The sequence below is a fragment of the Gymnoscopelus braueri genome, assembly GCF_963280865.1.
Source record: "Gymnoscopelus braueri genome assembly, chromosome: 6".
NCBI classification, from domain to species: domain Eukaryota; kingdom Metazoa; phylum Chordata; class Actinopteri; order Myctophiformes; family Myctophidae; genus Gymnoscopelus; species Gymnoscopelus braueri.
This window is the reverse complement of record NC_137607.1, coordinates 55,703,388-55,724,127: the sequence shown is the minus strand read 5'-3', so window position 1 is coordinate 55,724,127 and position 20,740 is coordinate 55,703,388. Positions and strand designations below refer to the sequence as shown.

The following is a 20,740-nucleotide window of genomic DNA, read 5'->3' as shown; positions in this document are numbered from 1 at the left end:
CAAGTGATGTCACTTAGCCGGTACTCGGCAATATTTTTCAGTTAACCCATTTAGACCCATTTAGACCCCCCCCCCCATCTAAAAATATTTAGTTCCAGGGACCCCTAGAAGCAAAAATTTGAGTTACAAATGTTCGCTTAAATAATATATATATATATTCAAAGAGTTGCACACATTTTCAAAATTTTTCTAAAATAGCAGATCTACAAGCTTGTATATCTGCTATTTTTGAATAGCCAAAGTGTAAAATAATGCTTTTTCGCTCAAACCAAAAGATTACACAGATGCGTTCCCGGCCGGTCTTAATGGGTTAATCAAAGTATGCTTTCAAGCTGCGGTGGGTTAACTTTTCAGAAGAGATCTACTTATGGCAGGTTCAAACTGCAAGATTTTTCCCTTGATTATCCTGTCGCCGACAAATCCCCCGATCTGATGCAAAAATCAGGCTTCGGCCATCTGAGGTTTTGCTTGCTGTGTGTGAATGGTTCAGAGACGCGAGGCCAGAGCGATTCAAGCACTCGGAGATGGCTCGGGGAGCGTCTATATACAGATATCTGGCATGTTTGACATCTGAAGCTGCCTGCGACTGGAAATCATGCAGTATGAACTGGGTTGCGACCAGCACTGAGAGCGGGGCGGGCTACTGCCAATGAGAGCACAGTACAGGTGGACATGGGTGCTCGTTTGATTGTGTATATATTTTTGTAGTCCCGTCTGTCTAGATAGATAGATGGACATCTATCCATATAGATAGATAGATATAAACACAGGTAGCAATGTGGATGTTGCAGTGTTAAATAATAGTCTAGAAAAATGGTTGGAATCAGCACTCCTAAATCAGCACAAATAATCTCGTTTCCATACCAATTGCCTGAAAACGCATCACATTTTACAGCCATTTGACAGCGTCCATAAAACAATACTCACTACTCACACACAAAGAATGTTTCCCTTCACTGGTGCTAGGGGTTGATTTACTTCAATGTGTGTTGTGTGTGTGCAGTCAAATGCCCCCAGCATTGTAGCATACCATGTGTTTGTTTGGTAGAAGTTGATGACAAGATCCTTCACTTCGGTCTCTGTACTATTTGATGTGTAGTCTAGACCCAGGAAGATGGTGATGATGGCCTTACAGACTTGTCAGATGACTGAAACAACTTAGTCAACATAGTCCAAATGCATTATTTAGCAGTTTTCTGGAGACTGATAAGACCCAATCAGGATGTGAATATGGGTGTATGATGATGTGGCATCATTTTCAAAAGTCTCCATTCTCGCCTGTCTAAAACAATACAGAGCGAGAGACAGAAATGATACCATCATATATTGAGAGAATGAGTGAGGACCCATATATGGAGATACCCTTGGAAAACGTGTTCCGGTTATGTCCTTCATATTTCGTTAACGTTCCGTTAACCTTGGACAGACTGTACGGTTTTGTTAAGAACGCTCCCTTTGAACCTGTTCAACTGAGCAAGACTGAGATAACAGGACTCCAGCAGAGCTTCACACACACACACACACACACACACACACACACACACACACACACACACCTGTACGCATGACTTGATTTCCCCAAACATGGCCCTGCCCCGTCTTCAGAGCCTGATAAAACAACCCATTACCTCTTAAAACGCCAAGGGGACACAGGAACGAGGTAAAGCAGAGGAGAAAAATGCATGAGGAAACCTAGGAGGGATGAGAGACGAAGAAGTGGACAGGACAGATTTCTGTGTGCGAACTGCGAAGTCAACTGTGAATGGCAACTATATACACACACGGTCACCTCAGGACAGGTCAGAGAGCAACACACACACACACACAGTTTTTGAGGAAGAACGCAACACAACACCCACACCCATGCACAGATGAGAAAAGTAGCTGGAAGAGAGAGAAAGCAGAACCTGTTGTGAAATGAGTCAACAAAATGAAACTGGAACTGACTAACTTCATGGGAGAGACAGAGAGAGAGAGAGAGCGAGAGAGAACACAACAGACACAGGGTGAAGCCCAAATCATACTTCATCGCACGACAGTGTCGCACGGCAAAAATAGCAGACCTTACAACCTTAACCACACGTCGCATCTGTGATGCGTTGTGAGCTTGCAGGTCGGCTATTTCCGACACGCGACACCGTCGCGCGACAAAGCATAAATTAGGCTTGAGAAAGGAGCCGAGACAGCTGCTTTTCTATAGCATCGTGGCTAGCTACTTTCTCCCCATCCGATAGCGGTGGTGACAGATTGATTCTTTCATCTGTGTCACATAGAGCTGCACAATGTTGCATTGTGTGCTTCTGTCAATGTAGGTGCGCGTGCGAGAGAGAGAGAGAGAGAGAGTGTGCGCGCGCGCGTGTGCGTGAGTGAGAGAGAAACTGAGCCAACATTTAATGGAAGAGGCGCAACAGCTGAGGCTGAACAAACAGCTGCATCTCCTCAACGCCTCCTCTCCCAACCCTCACTTGTTCCCTCTCTCCCCAAATGAGCCCCTCACACACACACACCCTGCTCTGATCCTCGTCTCCCACAGTGCAGCATGGCCAGGGGCTATACTGTGTGCGCACACTCACACACAATATCCGCCCTGGTTAAACAGACTTGAATCTCTGTTCTCTCAAGGCAAGCACAGACAGGATGCGTGAGCTACCAAACATTCATCTCTATTGACTAAAAATAGGCAAGACATTGTTTCCAGCAGCGCTGTCCCCAGTGCCTCTCTCTCTCCCTCTCTCTCTCCCTGAACAGACCCCTCACTATGGCACAAAGCAAAGAAGTACAGACATGCAGAGACATCAGACATACTAGCCGATTAATACCAAGCCTGTAAAGACATCCAGTTTAACATGTGTGCGTATGTGAGTGTGTTCTATGTGTTTAGAGTGTTTGTGTGAGGAATCAGTGCAGCCGTATGGGCGAGTGCATGCATGGTGAAGGAGTGCACTGCAAAAACAGCAATACTAATACATACTGTCAGCCGTCCCACCACACACATACACTATTGGGCCTGTAAAAGATATTATTAAGCAAGTGTGCCATCTATGAGTGCAGCCTGTCTCGGCCCATGTAGTGTGAACAGGGACAACCATAACAGGAAACAACGGCGTCTCAGTCACACTGATCTAAGAGATGAACGGATCGTTTACAGTAGTGACCAAACTTAATGCATTTTTTGCCGTGACAATGACAATCCGTTGCTGCTGTTGTGCTTGTATGGTGGATGCTGTTCTGTGGCCTGTGTAACATTCCTGTATATTATTGACCATTGACTGTGGTGTGCTTTCAAGAGATCCAATAAATTGTCACTTGTTGTCATTGGCCCAGATGTACCGCTGACATCTACATTATTATGCAACTGCAGCCGGAATTAAAAGCAATAGGCTACGGTGTTCTGGTCCACAACCTGACAGACTGCAGACATCTCTGTCCAAGGACCTGGAGGGATCATTAAAATAAGACATGGTGGTAAAGCAGGGTATTAATAAAAGGCGTAGAACCGCCGCACTTTGTTCTCCAGGCCAAAAAACAGACCACAAAGTACCTGTGATACGAGCCTATCTGACGTCAAAAGGCAGAGCCGATGAGAAAGAAAACAGATGAGAGAAAAAGCAAAAGAGAGCATGAAGAAGAGATAGAACATGTGATCTATTGTCTTTGTCAGAGTTCAGAAGCAGGTTCACGAGTTTCCATGACATAAGTGGGGCTCAACTCTCACAGCGGGAGCTGCCGTGCCAAGAGACGCAGAGCGCTGTAGATAGATAGGACCTGGTATCTCCCACCCCAAGTTTCTCCTCTTAGCGCTCATACAGGCCCACTGTGCAACTCAGGGATGGGATCGAGGCAACATGCAGGGAGGGGGGGGGGGAAGGGTGCGGCCGTGCGGCATTGTTCTATTCATGCACTCTCAGCCAGCAGGTGGGATTATATACTGGTGTGTCTGCACGTAGGTAGGTGTACATGCAGGCTACATCCACACCAATACGTTTTTATTTTTACATTTTAAAAACAGAAACCATCTCCTGTTCATACTACATACCTGAAAACTGTATCACATTTTACATTTGACGGCCATTTGATTTGAACAAAAACCATGAAACAGTAGTCGTTTCATGGAATATCTCCCCTCTTTCTGTTGACGTAGTCTATGGATTTAGCTGGAGTGCACTGCATGCTACCTTTGCAAGTACATCCATGGGTTGAGTGACCTCATTTTTGTTGTTGCTTTCTTCCACATGCCGGACGTAGTCTTGTTGCTGAGGTTGACCAGGGCCAATCTGGACATTTGAAAGTGTTCTTGCCATTAATCAGGAACCACAACTTCACTGATAAAATGATGCTGATAATAACGCTGCTGAACATGGAAATTGTCGCAAATCAAAATCGCTCATACTGTAGCTTGCTTCCTACACATGTGGGTAGCAGGAGTATTAAAATGCTACATTTTACTGCACAACAGTTACTAGCATGGACAACAAGGTCAGCATTGTCAATGTCTGCATTTCGTTACCCATGTTGAATAACCCACTGGTAGTGAAGGCGTCGTCTGTTTTCTTCCGGAAAAGTGTCACGTGATAAGGGATGTGATGAATCAGGACGTGTTGTGACTGATAACACCCAATCAGGAAACATGGGTGTCTGTCTGCTGCATCGTTTTCAAAAGTCACCATTCCCGCCCATCCAAGCAAAAAAAAAGGCAATGCTGGAGTTTTCTAAACAAAAACAAAACGGAGCCTGCAGCGTTTCTTAAAAGGTCTTGGTTTCAGGGTTTGATAACGGCCAGAATAGGGTGGATGTTATAGGCATAAACGTATCAAAACGTATGCATTTGAAAACGTAAATGTTTAGTGTGGATGTGGGCAGAAGCAGCACTCAGAGGTTTTTTTTTATAAAACAAAAGAGGCACAGAGTGTACGTACAACCACCCCCCCACCCCTACCCCTACCCTGAGACAAGTCATGGCATGAAGACTCTTTACAACTGGTTGGTGGGCTGGGTGTGACTCATAAACCCACACAAGACCCAGAGAAACACACACACACACACACACACACACACACCTGAAGGAGTCTGTCTGTCACAGGGCCCAGGGCAGGATGAACAAAAAGAATGCACTAGGTCAGGGGTCTTCAACGTTTTCAGGCCAAGGACCCCCTATAGCTGAGAGAGAGAGATGAAGCAGGGACCCCCTCCATATTGTATAAAATTGTGTTTCAGATAAACTTTTTCTGCTCTTTTTTCCCCTCTACACCTAAACCTCTTTGGCAAAAATAGCCGATCTACAAAGCGTTGTGAGCTTGTAGATCGGCTATTTTTGGCTAAAGTTCTCCTCAGAAAAGGGATGCTAGGGTTCAAGTGGTTGATGTAAAAAAATAATATATCCTATCACACAAAGATTTGGCGGACCCCCTGTAGTAACTCTGAGGACCCCCTAGGGGTCACGGACCCCCTGTTGAAGACCACTGCACTAGGTAAACAAAACACAAGGTCCAATCAACAGCCATTGCACAAAAAAGGAAGCACCTTCCTTTTTACTGAATTCAAAAGTCTTTTTATAATGCGTTTCCTTTGCTTAATGTTTTGTTGCTGAAATGTGGTATACAAATACAATTATTTACTTTTTTTGTCACCATTTTTTTTTTGGCCACTTTGTGGTTCTTCAATTCATTCATTTTATTTTTTTACACTCAATTCTTTGAGCTGGCTCAGATCATTTGACTTGCTTGTTTTATTGCTTAATATACAAAACACTGCCAAAATAAATAAATAAAACAGCTATACAAATACAGTATGTTCTAGGGACCGAGCATTCATTCACCCAGGAGGTTCTCTTACAGACGTGCAGACACAGAAGGCATCGGTGGGAGCAGCCTCAACGAACGTATAAAGATGGAACAAGAGTACCCTCACAGCTGACATTCTGCACGCCTTAAAAAGGCCAGACCCAAAGCCACAGCCCTGCCCCTACTCTCCCCTTTGGCCCCTGACCTGGCCTGGGGCTTCAAAGTTCAAACAGACATCCTTGCATGCAAAACATGACCCCTACCTAGTATCAGACAAGTTAAGGATTTTCTTTTTGTTATGCACAATGACAAAGGACACAACAAAGGATGCCAGAGAAACGTAGATTGGTCCCATCCGATTGGTCCCAATAGGCTAAACTTAACTGGAATCTAATAGCAATTAGGCATGAAGTAGCCTCATCAGCAAAAGGCTCGGACCAACATTCCAGCACTAGCTGTCAAGCCACCCACACACACACACACACACACACACAAAATCAGTTACATGGGTTTGACCTAACCCCAGGCAGTGTGTCCCCAATGCAGTGCAGCTGTACGCTTCTACTCTCTCCTACACCAAAACATCCATGCAATATAGACCAGTGTTGATTTCGTCGACTAAAACTATGACGAAAAATGTGTCGACTACCTTTTTTCACTTACGAAATAGAAACTACGCTATGAGGATTAAAACTACGACTAAATATACTGACAATTTCGTCAACAAATAAAAACTAGACTAAAATGTTTGGGAGGGACTAGTGGAGAAGAGATCCAGTAGAACTAAAAGACAAGTCATCATGGGTGCGCGCGGGTGTCACAGACCGAAAATAGCTGATCTGCTATTTTCGGCATGCAGCCAAGTGAAAATCTGGCTTTCCGATGTCTACTAAATCAACTGTAGATTTAGTCGACTAAAATCTTATATTTAGTCAACTAAAACATTTCAGGACTAAAATATGACCTAAACTAAACAGAATTGTATTCAAAAGACTGACTAAAACTAAATCAAAATTTGCTGTCAAAATCAACACTGATATAGACAGTGTTTTTTGCACACTGCAGGTCTGAGAGGGTAACGGGTGATATACAAAAAACGCTGGCAAGAATGCAGCTTTTAAATTACTTTAATGATTCTTGTGGTCATTCTACATAACGTGTAGATGTTGTGGTGGGAAGCCAGGATGGAAGAAAAGCAACCTCAGTCAGTGGGGGCGAAAACGCCAGAGAAATCAGCCTCTCCCATCTCCACATCCTCGCTACGGCTAAGTCCAGCTCCACACAACCATGAACTGTTTACATGAGACATCAGAGGGAGGGGTGGATATAGCGAGTGAGGGTGGAAGGCAGAAAGAAAAAGAGCGGGTGGAAGGGGGGGGGGGGAACAAAAAGGAAAGGAGAGTGGCGACAAGGACAGACAGCGAAATGTGGAGCATGCAAGTGTGGATATGACCCCTGAGTGATTCAGAGAGAACCAAACACACACAGATCCACACACTCACACGTATAATAGTACATACATAGAGGGAAGAAAAGCACCCTCGCAGCACGGGACAGAATGGGATCAGATAACAAAATAAAGGAGGAGAGAGATGGTTTAGGAGTTTCAGGAGAACAGTAGAGAAAAAGGACAGGCCTCAGAAAGACAGAGTGACAAATAGAGATGACATCATGGACACAGAGAGGCGAGGGACAGAGACAAGAAAGACAGGACAAGAGTCAAATGGAGATGTCAGGGAGAGAGAGAGAGAGAGAGAGAGAGAGAGAGAGAACAGTCCACTGGGCTGAGCAGCCCATGGTGCGTGGGGCCACTCCCTGACAGTGGCTAAGTACAGCCTAAAATGTACAGCCGCTCCAGGCTCTCTGCCACTAGGATCCCTTGTTGTGGTGTGTGCCGGGGATACAGCTTTAGCCATCATCAGTCATGTGAGACTGACTGTCAGTGCACCGTGCAACTCTCAGTTACAAAAGTCAAGTGCGGCCATGCCGGCCAATAATGTAAGGGCCGTGATTAGAACATTTGTATGAAGAGACCATATAAGTGGTTGTGGGGTTGGGGGCCTTGTTTCACTGACGAAAACTAAATAAAAACTAAATAAAAACTAAGCTATGATGACTAAAACTAAGACTAAATATATTGACAATTTCGTCAACAAATAAAAACTAGACAAAAATGTTAGTGAGGGACGAGTGGAGACGAGATCCAGTAGAACTAAATGACAAGTCGTTTTATGTTTGGTTGCGCTCGGGCGTTGCGCTCTGAAAATAGCAGATCTACAAGCTCACAACGCGTCGCGCTGCGACGTGTTGTGAGCTTGTAGATCGGCTATTTTCAGCACCCAACCAACCAAAAAAAAGGCACCGCCAAAATAAATTTCAGTCGACTAAATCAACTGTAGATTTAGTCGAATATAATCTTATGATATTTAGTCGACTAAAACTAGACAAAAACTAAAACATTTCAGGTGACTAAACTGGAATTTTATTCAAAAGACTGACTAAAACTAAATAAAAGTTTGTTGTCAAAATCAACACTGGGGCAGAGCTAGGTAGAGTGTAGCAGAGCAGTAGTACGTTTTCAAATTTGGAATGTTGTGAGTGTGACTTAGAGAAAATAAATAACATTGCTCAATCCTGAACAGAGCAACGACTGTGTCTGCCTCCCAGATTCAAGAAGAGAAACTTTTGGAGGAACAATATTATATACAGATCATTTGCTCTGTCGGGGTTCTCAACTCTGGTTCTGAGGAACCAGACGACTGCTAGTCGTCCATTATTCTATCAGGTTTCCAACCACAGGTATTGATTAGAACCTGCTGTACTCTGGGGTCGCCAGAACTGGAGGTGACAAAAACTGGCACGCTCATAACTGAACACACATATGCATACACAGCATGTACTACATGAAGCAAGTCAGTTGCTGGTTAAGGAAAACACCCACTTCAGCCAGTGTCAGTAGCATCAGTAAACGCCTCACACACACACACACACACACACACACACACACAGCAGCTGTTATCAAGCATTCAAGCATCATTAGCAGTCTTCCCGAGAAAAGTTCTCAGTGCAGAGAGTCAGAGACCGGTCATTACTCCCATAGTAAGAGAGAGAATATCTAGGCCAGTGGCTCTTCTGGTCCTGGAGACCCAGAGTACTGCTGCTTTTGCTCATCTTTTCCTCAAACAGTCTTCTTATCAGTGACTCATTTAGATCTGGGACATCAAATGTGAAGTGAAAGAAAAACCACTGATCCGGGGCCTGAGCTGTGGCAATGTGGCGATCTAGCAGTAGCAATTGTAGTAATATAAGTCGGAGATCAGACGTTTTCCTTCAAGTTTTATGTTTCTCCATCTCTGTCTTGCAGCATTGACAGAGCCAAGGCTGTGTGGAGGCATCAGCGGAGAATGTGACGACATGTGACTTCGTGCTTCCATCTGTGCTTGAATAGATGTGCCAGACAGCCATGCAGAGTTACCCTAGCAACTGAGCAACAGCGTCAGTTGGAGGAGACAGAGAAAGAGAGAAAGCTCGCCGCAGACTATAAAACAGGGCTACAATACCAAAAGCACTGAGCAACGGGCAAAAAAATGGCTGCCTCTCGCTTGAAAGAAAACCAAGATTTATGCACTGGTGAATTTGTCAGAGAAATGCACAAAAAAGGAAGGCTCTTCAGACACACACACACACACACACACACACATACCCACGCACAAACACACGTGCTACATTAAAGAACATTCTCACATAACTTGTGGAGAACCAGTCGACAAAAGGCAGTGCAAGGTAACTTAATCTGAGACAGACCGCTGACGTACTAGCCCCAAGGAGTTCTCTCTCTTTCACACACACATACAAGCAGGGGGCTCTGATTCTGAAAGGGGAGTTTAATTTCACACACACACAGATGTAATCTCCAACTAATCACATTTGCAAGCCTTCCTTGGACAGAGCAGCAGCACCACGCTAGAGAGCAGATGGACCCATGTAGGCATGTTGTACACCAAGACAGCTCTGGGATAAGACCCAGCTCTGTAGGTGGAGGTGGGAACTGGGAAGGAGAGTGAGAGTGATGCTCAGAAACATGAGGGAAAGGATTATTAGTAATAATCCTCTCCCTCATGTTTCTGAGCATCCATTACACTGGGAAGTGGCTGGTAATTTTGGTGCTCAAGTAACGTCTGCAGTCTAATTTAATTCCTTAATTTTAATGGTCTGTCTAATCATTCCAAGCAGGAAAATGTGACAGTGTCACTGTTAAAATGGTGCTCAAGTCCTGCCTTAACTTCTATGAAGACCAGTCTCTCTGAATGATTGTCTGCTTCTAAGAGACTTGCTGTCTTGATGGAGAACTGCAGGCCAGAATTGTAGCGATGATAAAACACTTAAACCCTATATACTTAGTTGACCGGAGTCCCCAAGGGGTCTATGCAGTGCCACCTCAGTTTTTTGTTGGTCAACAATTACACAATGATGCATTTGTTAAAAAAAACAATAATAATAAATGGGCACAGTGGTAAAGTCCCTGCCCACCACCACGGAGGTGGTGGGTTCGAAGCCACCGTGGTGCATCCGGCTTTGTCGGGCGACTGTGCGAACACAATTGGCCCGTGTTCGGGGGAGCGAAACCGGACGGGGAGGGTGATAAATGTCACTGCATGTATTCCTACGGGCTGGGGCGGCACCTGTCATCAGGGAGTGTTGGGCGGGAGGATGAAGGATCTACGTCTTCCCGGTGGGGGCTCCTCACTGGCAGGTGAGTCAGTAGGATACAACAGCAGTGACAACACAGAACTGTGTGTGGGGAGGAATTCATTGGCATAACGAGTAACAACTATTTTGGGGAGAACAAAAAAATGATTGACTACTCTAAAAAAAAATTAAAAAGAAAAAAATTAACCGTAAAGAAAAACAATTGCAGAGACAGACCTACGTAAATACGTATATACACACAATGAAAATGTGCATGTTGTGACAACATGTGGATGAAGAATATGTAGGTCTCAGCAGGGTTATTATAGCTAACAAAAAACTGAAATAAAAACAAGAAATTCTTTATTGAAAAAAAGATAACTGAAACTTTATTGTGTGTTTACAAAACTAACTAAAATCCTATAGTCACTATAATGGCCTTGGGTCTCAGTTCCTAAGGCTGGGCGATATGATTGTAAAATCAATATATAATAATTATAGGTTTTGCCTCGATTAAGTTGGTTATTTGTTCTAAACGTCAGTTTTGATACATTTTTGGACCAATTAATTGCCTAGCCCGATCAGTTCCCCAACGCTAACACTCCCCAGCAACTCTTTACCACAGGGGATGAATAGTATAGCGATTAAATCAATCATAGTTCTAATCTCTGAAAGGACTACCTGGGCAAACCTGGGCAGGAGAGATAATCACACTCACTGTAACTGACTGCTATCTAGAATTGGCAGACAGACACATACACCTTTTCTTACAAGTTGTTCTTCCAGTTACTACTGTATGCATTTTGCAAAGCCATGACGATTGATTCCTTGCTTTTCTTTTCAATTTAGCCTAGATGGGGTGATGCCAAGTAAGAAGAACCAAAAGGAATTCATATTCTTAACAGATTCCATCTGATATACGGAAGCCTGGCGCCTTTCATCAGCATTTGGAAGGAATGCGTTTGAACTGGCCTTTGGGGCTTTATCTATGGTGCCATCTAACCAACCACTCTATTAGGAAATGATTTACACAATGCTTTGCCTATTGTTGGAATATCTATATTCCACTGCTCCAAGGAGGTCCTTCTCACATTCTAAATAAGGCGACAGCACAGCACAGCACTGCAAAGGCATCCCAGTTATGAGTTTGAACCTACAGCCTGAGGGTCATATGTCAAGTGTTGAGAACAGCAGCTCCACACAGCCATACCAAATAGCCTATCGAAAGACAACATTCCATACAGCCCTGTAAAACTGGGTCAAAGGGGCAAGCAGCATCACAAAGGACAATGATGCAATGAGCCTGTTAAGAAGTTTGAGAAGTGGAAGGCTTTGTTTTAAAGAAAATAAAAAAGGCATGCAAGCCATGGAATAGACTAGTAATTACATATGTGAAGCTAACACTGTTTGACAGATAACAGAACTGGACCACTCAAGTGTGTACACTCCAAGTACATGTCATTCAGTATATTTTGCCTTTGCCCATCCACAAATGAAGGTAACAATGACAGATGCAGTCTGTCTGTCTGTCAGCTAGGAAGGAACCATTGGCACTTCCTTTGAATTAGCAGAGAAATTACATTTGTAATAATAACACTTACTTTTTGTGAGTTGGGTCAATGCATGTCAGGAATACGTTTCTGTAACATTTAGGATCTCTCCATTTTTCAGTGTATAATAAATACTACTAAGTTGCTCTCTAATAGCTTTCAGACCTACAGACTCCACTGAACATTTTGTAATGACAGGTTTTCAAGATATATTTTTAGTTTGGCTAAAACAACCTATCAAATGAGCAGGGTTATGACCATATTTTAACTGCAGTGGTTTTAATTTGGCCATGGAATGATTCTCTTCCAGTGATATTAAGTGAAACTGTCATCGTGATACACAGAACAGATTTATTAGCACTATAATCAATTTAAATCAACATTATCGATCCATGGTGTGCTTTCATTAATGAGGCCATTAAAGTAGAGCACGATGTGAAGAACAGACACTACTCTTAAGAGAGGATGAAGCCATCATAGATACTCTAGATGCCAATCTAGTTGTGAAAGTTATATTTTCGGAAACAAAACGTCTGACAATTGACCTCGGAGTAACCCCTCTTGTCCATTGCTCATCATCACATGCCTGCCTTAATAAATGGATCCAAGAATTTAGCGTCCCGAGATGCGGGCCAACTATTTGCCACACTAGAAATAGAATCCTCTTCACCCAGTTGCTGCTGACAGGTTAGTTTTACATTATTTATTCCCACGTCCAACTTAAATGCATGATATTGCAATTTGCATAATCATCGTGGTTAGCCTATCACAGAGGCTTTATAGCTGTATGTAGCGTTGCTGCTGAATGAATCAGTGTTGCCATGTCCGCTTATTGTAAGCAACTTGGGGTTTGTTTTTCTGTAAAGTTGCTTGTAAATATTGGTGGGTAAATATTGGTGGGTAAATATTGGTGGGTAAATATTGGCGGGTTGCGTTTTTTTGGGGGGGGCTTGTTTCTAACGTGTAGCTGCTTATTTAGGCCTGTTTCCTAATGTTGTTTAAACCAGTGGCTCAAACATTTTCATGTGAAGGACCCCCAAATTAATGTATTTATTTGTATGTGGACTGAAAATATGTTGTGCCACTGTGCTTTTATGAGCGATCCAGTTTAGAGGACCTTGTATTGTGAATTGTACTTCCATGTACTGTTTCCATGTCTTTCTAAATAAAGTATTCAATCAATCAAAAGACTGGGACCCATGTATTAGATTTGTGTTGTTAAAATATTCCACATTTGTCCATTTTTTTATCCAAATCCTTTTGAAAATAGCCAATCTACAACGCTTTGTGAGCTTGTAGATCGGCTATTTTCAAATAGCCAACTTATATACGTTTAAAGTGCTCATGTAACTTATTTTGGGCTTGTTTTCATGGACCTCTTGTCATCTCCCGCCTGGACTACTGCAACTCCCTCCTTGCTGGTGCTCCGGCATCTGCCATCAGACCTCTGGAGCTTGTTCAGAAAGCTGTGGCTCGTCTGGTGTTCAACCGCCCCAAGTTCTCCCACAGAACTATCCTTCTCCGTTCTCTACACTGGCGCCCCGTAACGGCTCGCATCCAGTTTAAAACCCTGGTGCTAGCCTATAGGGCAGTGAAAGGAACAGCTCCTTCTTACCTCCGGGCTATGGTCGATGCTTACACCCCTGCCCGACCACTTCGGTCTGCCACCTCGGGGCGACTGATTGCCTCGTCACTCAAGGGTCCTTCTGGCCGATCCACACGGTCACGACTTTTTTCTGTTCTGGCCCCACAGTGGTGGAATGAACTTCCCACTGATGTCAGGACAGCAGAGTCACAGTCACTGCCCATCTTTCGCGCAGGCTGAAAACCCACCTCTTCAGGAAACACTACCCTTCCTCTCTGCCTGGCCTACTTGTTGTTAACTATTGTACGAACGCTTGTTTTATTGTTGTATTGTTTCATTGGATCTTGTTTAGTCGATACACTTGTTTGTTTTAGCTCCTGCTCATTTGATTTTGCTATTTTATCTCATCTGTTTAAGGAAATAGGTAGCTGATATATTGCACTTTTACCTTAGCGCTAGGTATACTCTTGGTTGCTTGTTTTTGAAAATGCACTTAGGACTTCTGATGATTAGTAGTTTTCGTTCCCTACCTATGTTGAATGCACTTATTGTAAGTCGCTTTGGATAAAAGCGTCTGCTAAATGACTGTAATGTAATGTAAAATGTAATGACCTGGTTGCTTATTTCTCTCAAAATCTGGCAACACTGTTGAATGGCCCCACGCCACACCCGAAACTGTCCCCGGGGGGTAACAGGGGGTCGTACCCACTCAGAGAGCCTGGTACGCCCCTGCAGAGAGAGAGAGCATGGCTGTAGTGTTGTTGAGCTAACAACACATATTAGAGACGCAATAATGAAGCGCGCAATTCTTTATGGCTCATTCTTCTGGGTTCCACGTCACCCAAAAAACACTAAGGTGCCTAAACGTCACAATAATACACAACGGGGCTACAAGGCAATGAATGGCAAGCTAGCTTTAACTCGTCCCTCCTCGGGTGTGTCGTTGTTTCCTTTTCAGGGGTTTTGCACCACATTAGCATCATGTTGCAATGCTGCTGCCTTAGCTTAAGTTAGCTTAAAACGGGCGCCAGATTCTGGGAGAGAGATGAGCAACCAGGTCTATGAAAACAAGCCCAAAAGTAGCGACTACGGTTATTTGAAAATAGCCGATCTACAAGCTCACAAGCGTCGTGACGTCGTAGAGCTGCCATTTTCAAAACAAAATTAAATGCGTGATTTTGTAACATGTGTACAACACAAATCTTGTATGGGGGTCCCTGGCACAATATTTTCATATGGGGGGGTCTGTGGACAAATTCATATTAATCTGGAGGTCCTTGACATGAAAATGTTTAAGAACCACTGGTTTAAACATTAGGAAACAAGCCCAAACTAAGTAACTACACGTTTCGTAAACAAGCCCAAAAAACTGCAACCCACCAAATTATTTACAAGCGACTTTACAGAAAAACAAGCCCACCGTCGCTTATAATAAGCGGACATGGCAACCCTGGCGGGCGCATGATTTATATCCATATGTACCTCATAGAGTTATGTACCTACTCTTGCTTCTACTTTGTGGGGCGGGGCGACTTTATATTCATGTATTTGGTGTTTTGTGGACAACACAGCACTTATGAATAATAAAAGCCCCATATAGTGTACATTAGACACGTCTATTTATGCCACAGATGACTCTCAGTCACAACACATAGGCTCCTGTCACCGGGGATGGATGCCCACAACTAAACAGTATTGTCATATTGTGAGAGAAATACGCAACCAGGTCTAAGGAAAACATTGCCAAAAGAAGCAACTTACTAGTGCTATGAGCACTTGAACCCTTTTTGGAACACAAATGCTCCCCTGTGGCACAAAAATCATGAAAACATTTGAGAACCACTGATTTAAAAAATGATAACAAAAATGTGGAAGCAAAGCCTAAATAAGCAAGTACACGAACTTACAAAACAAGCCCCAAAGACCACAACCACCAATTTTTACAAGCAACTTTACAGAAAAAGAAGCCCAAAGTCGCTTATAATAATAAGCCGACATGGCAACACTGAATCTAACCCCTGTACATCAAAACAAACACACCCCATCCATAGCCATTTGAATGCATCATGTTAGCTATTATAGCTAGCTTGATTTCCAATAATCTTCTATAATCACAGCTCCCCCTCCACCATTAAAGATAAAACATAGCACACTTCTATATCACATATATATAGAGAGAGATATATTATACACCAATGCACTCCATAAACACACACAACCTCACCTCTCAATGAAGAGAAGCTGCAGTTTTATGTCCTTCCAGGCAGCAGAGCACTGCAGACTGCAGAGAGACTACTAGCTAACGTTAGGCTAGCAGAGAGAGAGAGAGAGAGAGAGGGCGACGCTCCTCGTAACAACAGCTGTGTTCTGTTTTGAATGACGGCCCCGTGTGTGTGTGTGTGTGTGTGTGTGTGTGTGTGTGTGTGTGTGTGTGTGTTGCCAGATTTCAGATTTTGCGAGAGAAACAAGCAACAATGAATTTGAAAACAAGCCCAAAAGAAGCGACCCTTTACCCCGTTAAACATATTACATTGTCTATTTGAAAATAGCCAGCCGGTCTACAAGCTCACAGCACGTCGTATCGTAGGTCTGCTATTTAAAAAATAATAATAATAATAATGTGGAAAATGTGGTTTTTTTAAAAAACATTTTAACAACACAATTCTTGTATGGGGGGGGTCCCAACTCCCGACCCGTCCCTGGCATAAAATATTTTCAGATTTGTGGACAAATACATATTCATTTGGGGGTCCTTGACTTGAATGTGAAAAACACTACAGAAAAACAAGCCCAAAGTCGCTCATAATAAGCGGACTTGGCAACACTGGAGTGTGTGCGTGTGTGTGTGTGTGTGTGTGCGTGCGTGCGTGCGTGCGTGCGTGCGTGCGTGCGTGCGTGCGTGTGTGCGTGTGTGCGTGTGTGTGTGTGTGCGTGTGTGTGTGTGTGTGCATGCATGCGCGCGCGCATGCGTGGGTGTGTGCGTGCAAGCTCCGCCCATTGCCCGTGTAGGGAACCTTCTTTTGCCTTGTTTTAAATATATCATATAGGTAACCCATGGTAAAGAATTTTACAAAAATAAGTGATTATGTTGATAATTGTATTATTCTAATTGTATTTTGGTATACTACGTTCAACATTATTCATTTGTTTTATTAAGTATAATTAAGTAAATGTTATCACGTCACAAGCATCGTTTCAAGTTATTTGTTTCCAAATATGTATTTTGAGCAGGAGAACAGAGACGTTTTACAAATCATGACAGATTATTATTCTAAAGCCCCCCCCCCCCCCCTTTTCCCCCGGAAATACAATTTTCAGAAACACATGGTGCTTCTGTAAGCTATAACCAAAACTGCTTTAATTTGAAATGAGAAAAAAGTATATTTAATGGTTTGCAATTTGCTATGTTGGGCATATTATGTACTGTAAATATAACACAAAGAATTCTTATGTGTGGCCTAAGAGTATATGAGTTCTGAATGTATCTTGAATTAAAATTCAAGATACATTCAGAGCTCATGAATAAATCTTCATGAAATCAAATCATTTGTATAGCCTAATGCTCCATTGATTTCTAGATTTTGTTCTTTATATTTTTCTGTCTTTTTTATTTTTATTGAAATGAGCCTGAATACTGACAGGGCAATTAAGTACCCTATGCATAGACATTGACCCGATGCGGGGAAATGGGTGGAGCTTCCAGTGTGCAGGGGGATCTTACAGTGAGGGGGTAACACCCGCACACGCACACACTAAGAACACATCAGAAAATCCCTTAATCCCATTCTCCATGAAATTGTACATTGGGTGTAGGTTAACATAGATTAAACTAGACTGACAGCACATAGCATGTACAGTAGTCATCTTATGTGGCACCTTGGCTGTACAATAAAGGACACGTTTAATGCAGTTGTGTTTATTTCTTTGCTCCTAGCGCCCTCTTGTGGTACAATGTAGTCATAACTGTAGTGGTTGTATGTGATTGTACCAACTATTGGATTGGATTGTCTATTATTAAAGAAACTACAGATTATTCTATTCAATCATAGTCAGCAATTCAGTGAAAGCTTCACAATGAATCTGAAAATGTGGTTTTGTTTTGTTACAACTATTTTATGTGTATGTCTTGGTGGAAATTAAGCAGAATGTGTTGAATACAATCTGCCCCTGAACATGGCCGGATCAACCCTTTTTTGATACCTGGGTGCTGCTGATAATGTTCGCTTCATCAGGGGTGAGGGGCTGACGCATTTCGGGACAGATTTAGCACTATTTCAGCACTATTTGGTGACCTACCGAGCTGCTTGGTGCCCCAGGCTGCAGCCCCTCAAGCCTGTGCATTAAGTCGGGCCTGCCCATGAATCCAACAAACATGCCTATATACAGCAACAAGTCGGATTGTAGTTCATTCAGTTGTAGTAACGATACTATAATCTGTAATAGTGTAAATCTTTAATTTGATTGCATTTACATAAGATATGCCAGCCTGAAAATGTCTCACCCCGTACAGTTTGAAGTAAATGTCCCCTTTAATTGTGGTACGTATACACCAGCGTGATATAACTATGAGTGACGACACTAGCGTTGACTCCCATTGTAAGAATGGAATGCGGAAGTTCTTGTTCTATCTCGATGAGGAAGTTCCAATGTTTGGAACTACAGGAGGCAACATCCCGCTTTGCAGCGAGATCAAAGCGTGACGCAACTCTCTCCCTCTCTATCGCTGGTATACACTATTAAATGAAATGAAGTAGACTATATTATCACCCATAGTATATATCAGGAGTTCCAAAACTTTTTATCTCGAGACCTAAAAGAGAAATCTGCTAATTTCACTACTTTTTTTTTTGATTGGTGGAATTTCTTAGAATTGTTATTCATAAATGAAATTATTTTGAACATTTTTTTATTTTAGTTTTTTACATTGATGAAAATGTGCGATTTCTTTTGGGAGAAAATCTTTTTGAGATATATATATATATATATTGTATCTTTTTTTACACGTGACCCATAAAAATGGGACCCGAACCACTATTTGGGAAACAGTGGTACATACAATACTGAGGCTGGGCAGGTGTTGTTCAAGAAAAAACACATTGTGTAAGTGGACATCACATAAACTCACTGACAAAGATAAAGAGCACCAGCAGTGGTTATTATTAAACCAAGACAAATTATGGTAAATTGCAACCATATAAAATCACTCCCCAAACTTCAACTGTCTCTCCTTCTCCATGCCATTCAGTTCTCTAGCTCGGTTCTTCAGCTCGTCTGCCTTCTTTTCATCTTTCTCTGTGCCGTCCCCAAGTCTGTACATGCGACTGGCGTTGGCACAGCCCCACACATGTCCCAGCTCACAGGCCCTGCTGGCATACTTCAGCGCTTGAGGCATATCTGGTCCCAAGCCCTTGACATTTCCATCAATGAACAAGGCGCTGAGGTTAAAGCATGACGGAGCAAACCCCCCATCGCATGCCTTCATGTAGTACTGCTGGGCCACTGCGGCATCAGGTCCACCCTCCATGGCTCGTCCGTCATGGGCTAGTGTTCCAACATTATGGCAGGCATCCACAGACTTCTTTCCACCTGCATTGCAGGAGCGCATGAAGCAGGAATAGGCCGTTTTCAGACACTGAGTCACCCCACCTGGTGGAGAGATTTGGGACAACAGACAAACATAGCTTCAGGGGGCATGATTCATAGATGTTCTTATTTGTTATTTATTATTTTCTGACTGTTTTACTTTCAAGTTTTGCCCTAACTGCTGGTACATCCAACAACAGAGGGATAACAAAAAGGGGGGGGGGGTGAGTGAGAGGGGTTCAGTTGTTTTCACTAGTGGGAGCAATACCACCAGACTCCATCTAGCAGAAATTAGACTGCTGAATAAGAGCTAAGCCTGCTACCACTGCACAGACTGAACTGATCTGTGTTTTAAATGATTCTGATTCTGATTCTAGTGTACCTTTGCCTGTGATGTGGTAAGCCCCCAATTTGTAGCAACTCTCAGCGTTCCCATTTGTCTCACAGTTGTGTTTGAGAACTTGTGCCGTGGACTCGTAATTCTTCTTAACTCCTTCCAAGTAGTCAGCAAGTCGTTGGCATCCTTACAAATGCCAAAGGAGAAGAGGCATTTATTTATATTACACATTCCATTCAAAGACAATTCAAAGTGACATTTATATGTTGAAAAAAGGAAAATATGTCAGTTAATATAGTTGTATGCAGAATGCAATAGTAACCAGTGGTAAAGTAACTAAGAACATTTACTCAAGTACTGTACTTAAGTGCAATTTTGAGGTATTTTTTTACTTTACTACTGGAGTATTTCCAATTTGCAGTACTTTTACTTCTACTCCACTACATCTCAGAGGAAAATATTGTACTTTCACTCCACTATAATTGTTTGAAAACTTTAGTCACTATTTACTTTGCAGGTTTTTATTATTAATACAAAACAAACATTACCCACTGAAGTAAAACATTTGAGTACTTTCTCCACCACTGTTCAGCACCACTGAGCGGTGGACAGCTCAATCAAGTTTATACCTTCAGGATTCTTCTCTTTGTAGCACTGGAAGCTGTATTCCACACCCAGATTATCCAAGAACTCTTTCACCTCGTTTTCATCTTCAAAGTTGATGAGTCCAGCCATTATTACAGTAATCCAGGATCTGTTCTGAGTTCTGACTTGCTTTCTGTAGTGATTTAACCACTATTGACCTTGCTGTTTGGTGACGTTAACAGGTAGAGTTACAGCCTTATTAGTCCCTTCAAATAAACGTAGCCCCCATCTAGTTTAATGACCATACTACCGTGATACCGTTTAACTCAAATAGTTCCTTCAGAATATCATTTGATTATTATGACTGTCATCTGCAATGCAATGAAACTCATGCGTCTTGGTTATGTATGTGACTTCTTCTTCCTGATTTCGCTAAATCCTTCAAACGGGCTTCCGTAACCAAGTCTGAGCTAAAGATGCCAAGGACGGTACAGCGACGTCACTGACTGACGCTTGAAAGCGTGTGTACTGTTAACCGTAACCAGTGGTGGGAAAAGTATTCAAATTGTTTACAGGAGTAAAAGTATCAATACTGCAATGTGGAATTACCATAGAGTTAAAACAAATATGC

General features: G+C 42.7%; 2 protein-coding genes across 7 annotated transcripts in view; both read right to left on the bottom strand.

Annotated features, from left to right (window-relative positions):
• ralgps2 (Ral GEF with PH domain and SH3 binding motif 2) overlaps positions 1-15,967 on the bottom strand; it is a 133,604-nt gene extending 117,637 nt beyond the window's left edge. For 5 of the 6 annotated variants that reach the window (XM_080430994.1, XM_080430998.1, XM_080430997.1 and 2 more), the window contains exon 1: positions 15,829-15,967. The gene's annotated coding sequence lies outside the window, so the exon portion shown is untranslated. Of the gene's footprint in view, positions 1-15,816 lie in introns of all 6 variants that reach the window. The other variant, XM_080430995.1, reaches the window with a different exon arrangement.
• Positions 15,968-18,014: 2,047 nt separating this feature from the next.
• On the bottom strand, positions 18,015-20,531 carry coa7 (cytochrome c oxidase assembly factor 7). The gene is made up of 3 exons (XM_080431111.1): positions 20,154-20,531; positions 19,570-19,710; positions 18,015-19,250 (listed from the first exon to the last, which is right to left on the bottom strand). The coding sequence occupies exons 1-3, from the start codon at positions 20,257-20,259 to the stop codon at positions 18,805-18,807; spliced, it is 693 nt and encodes a 230-aa protein (XP_080287237.1). The 5' UTR covers positions 20,260-20,531; the 3' UTR covers positions 18,015-18,804.
• Between the last annotated feature and the right edge of the window lie 209 nt (positions 20,532-20,740).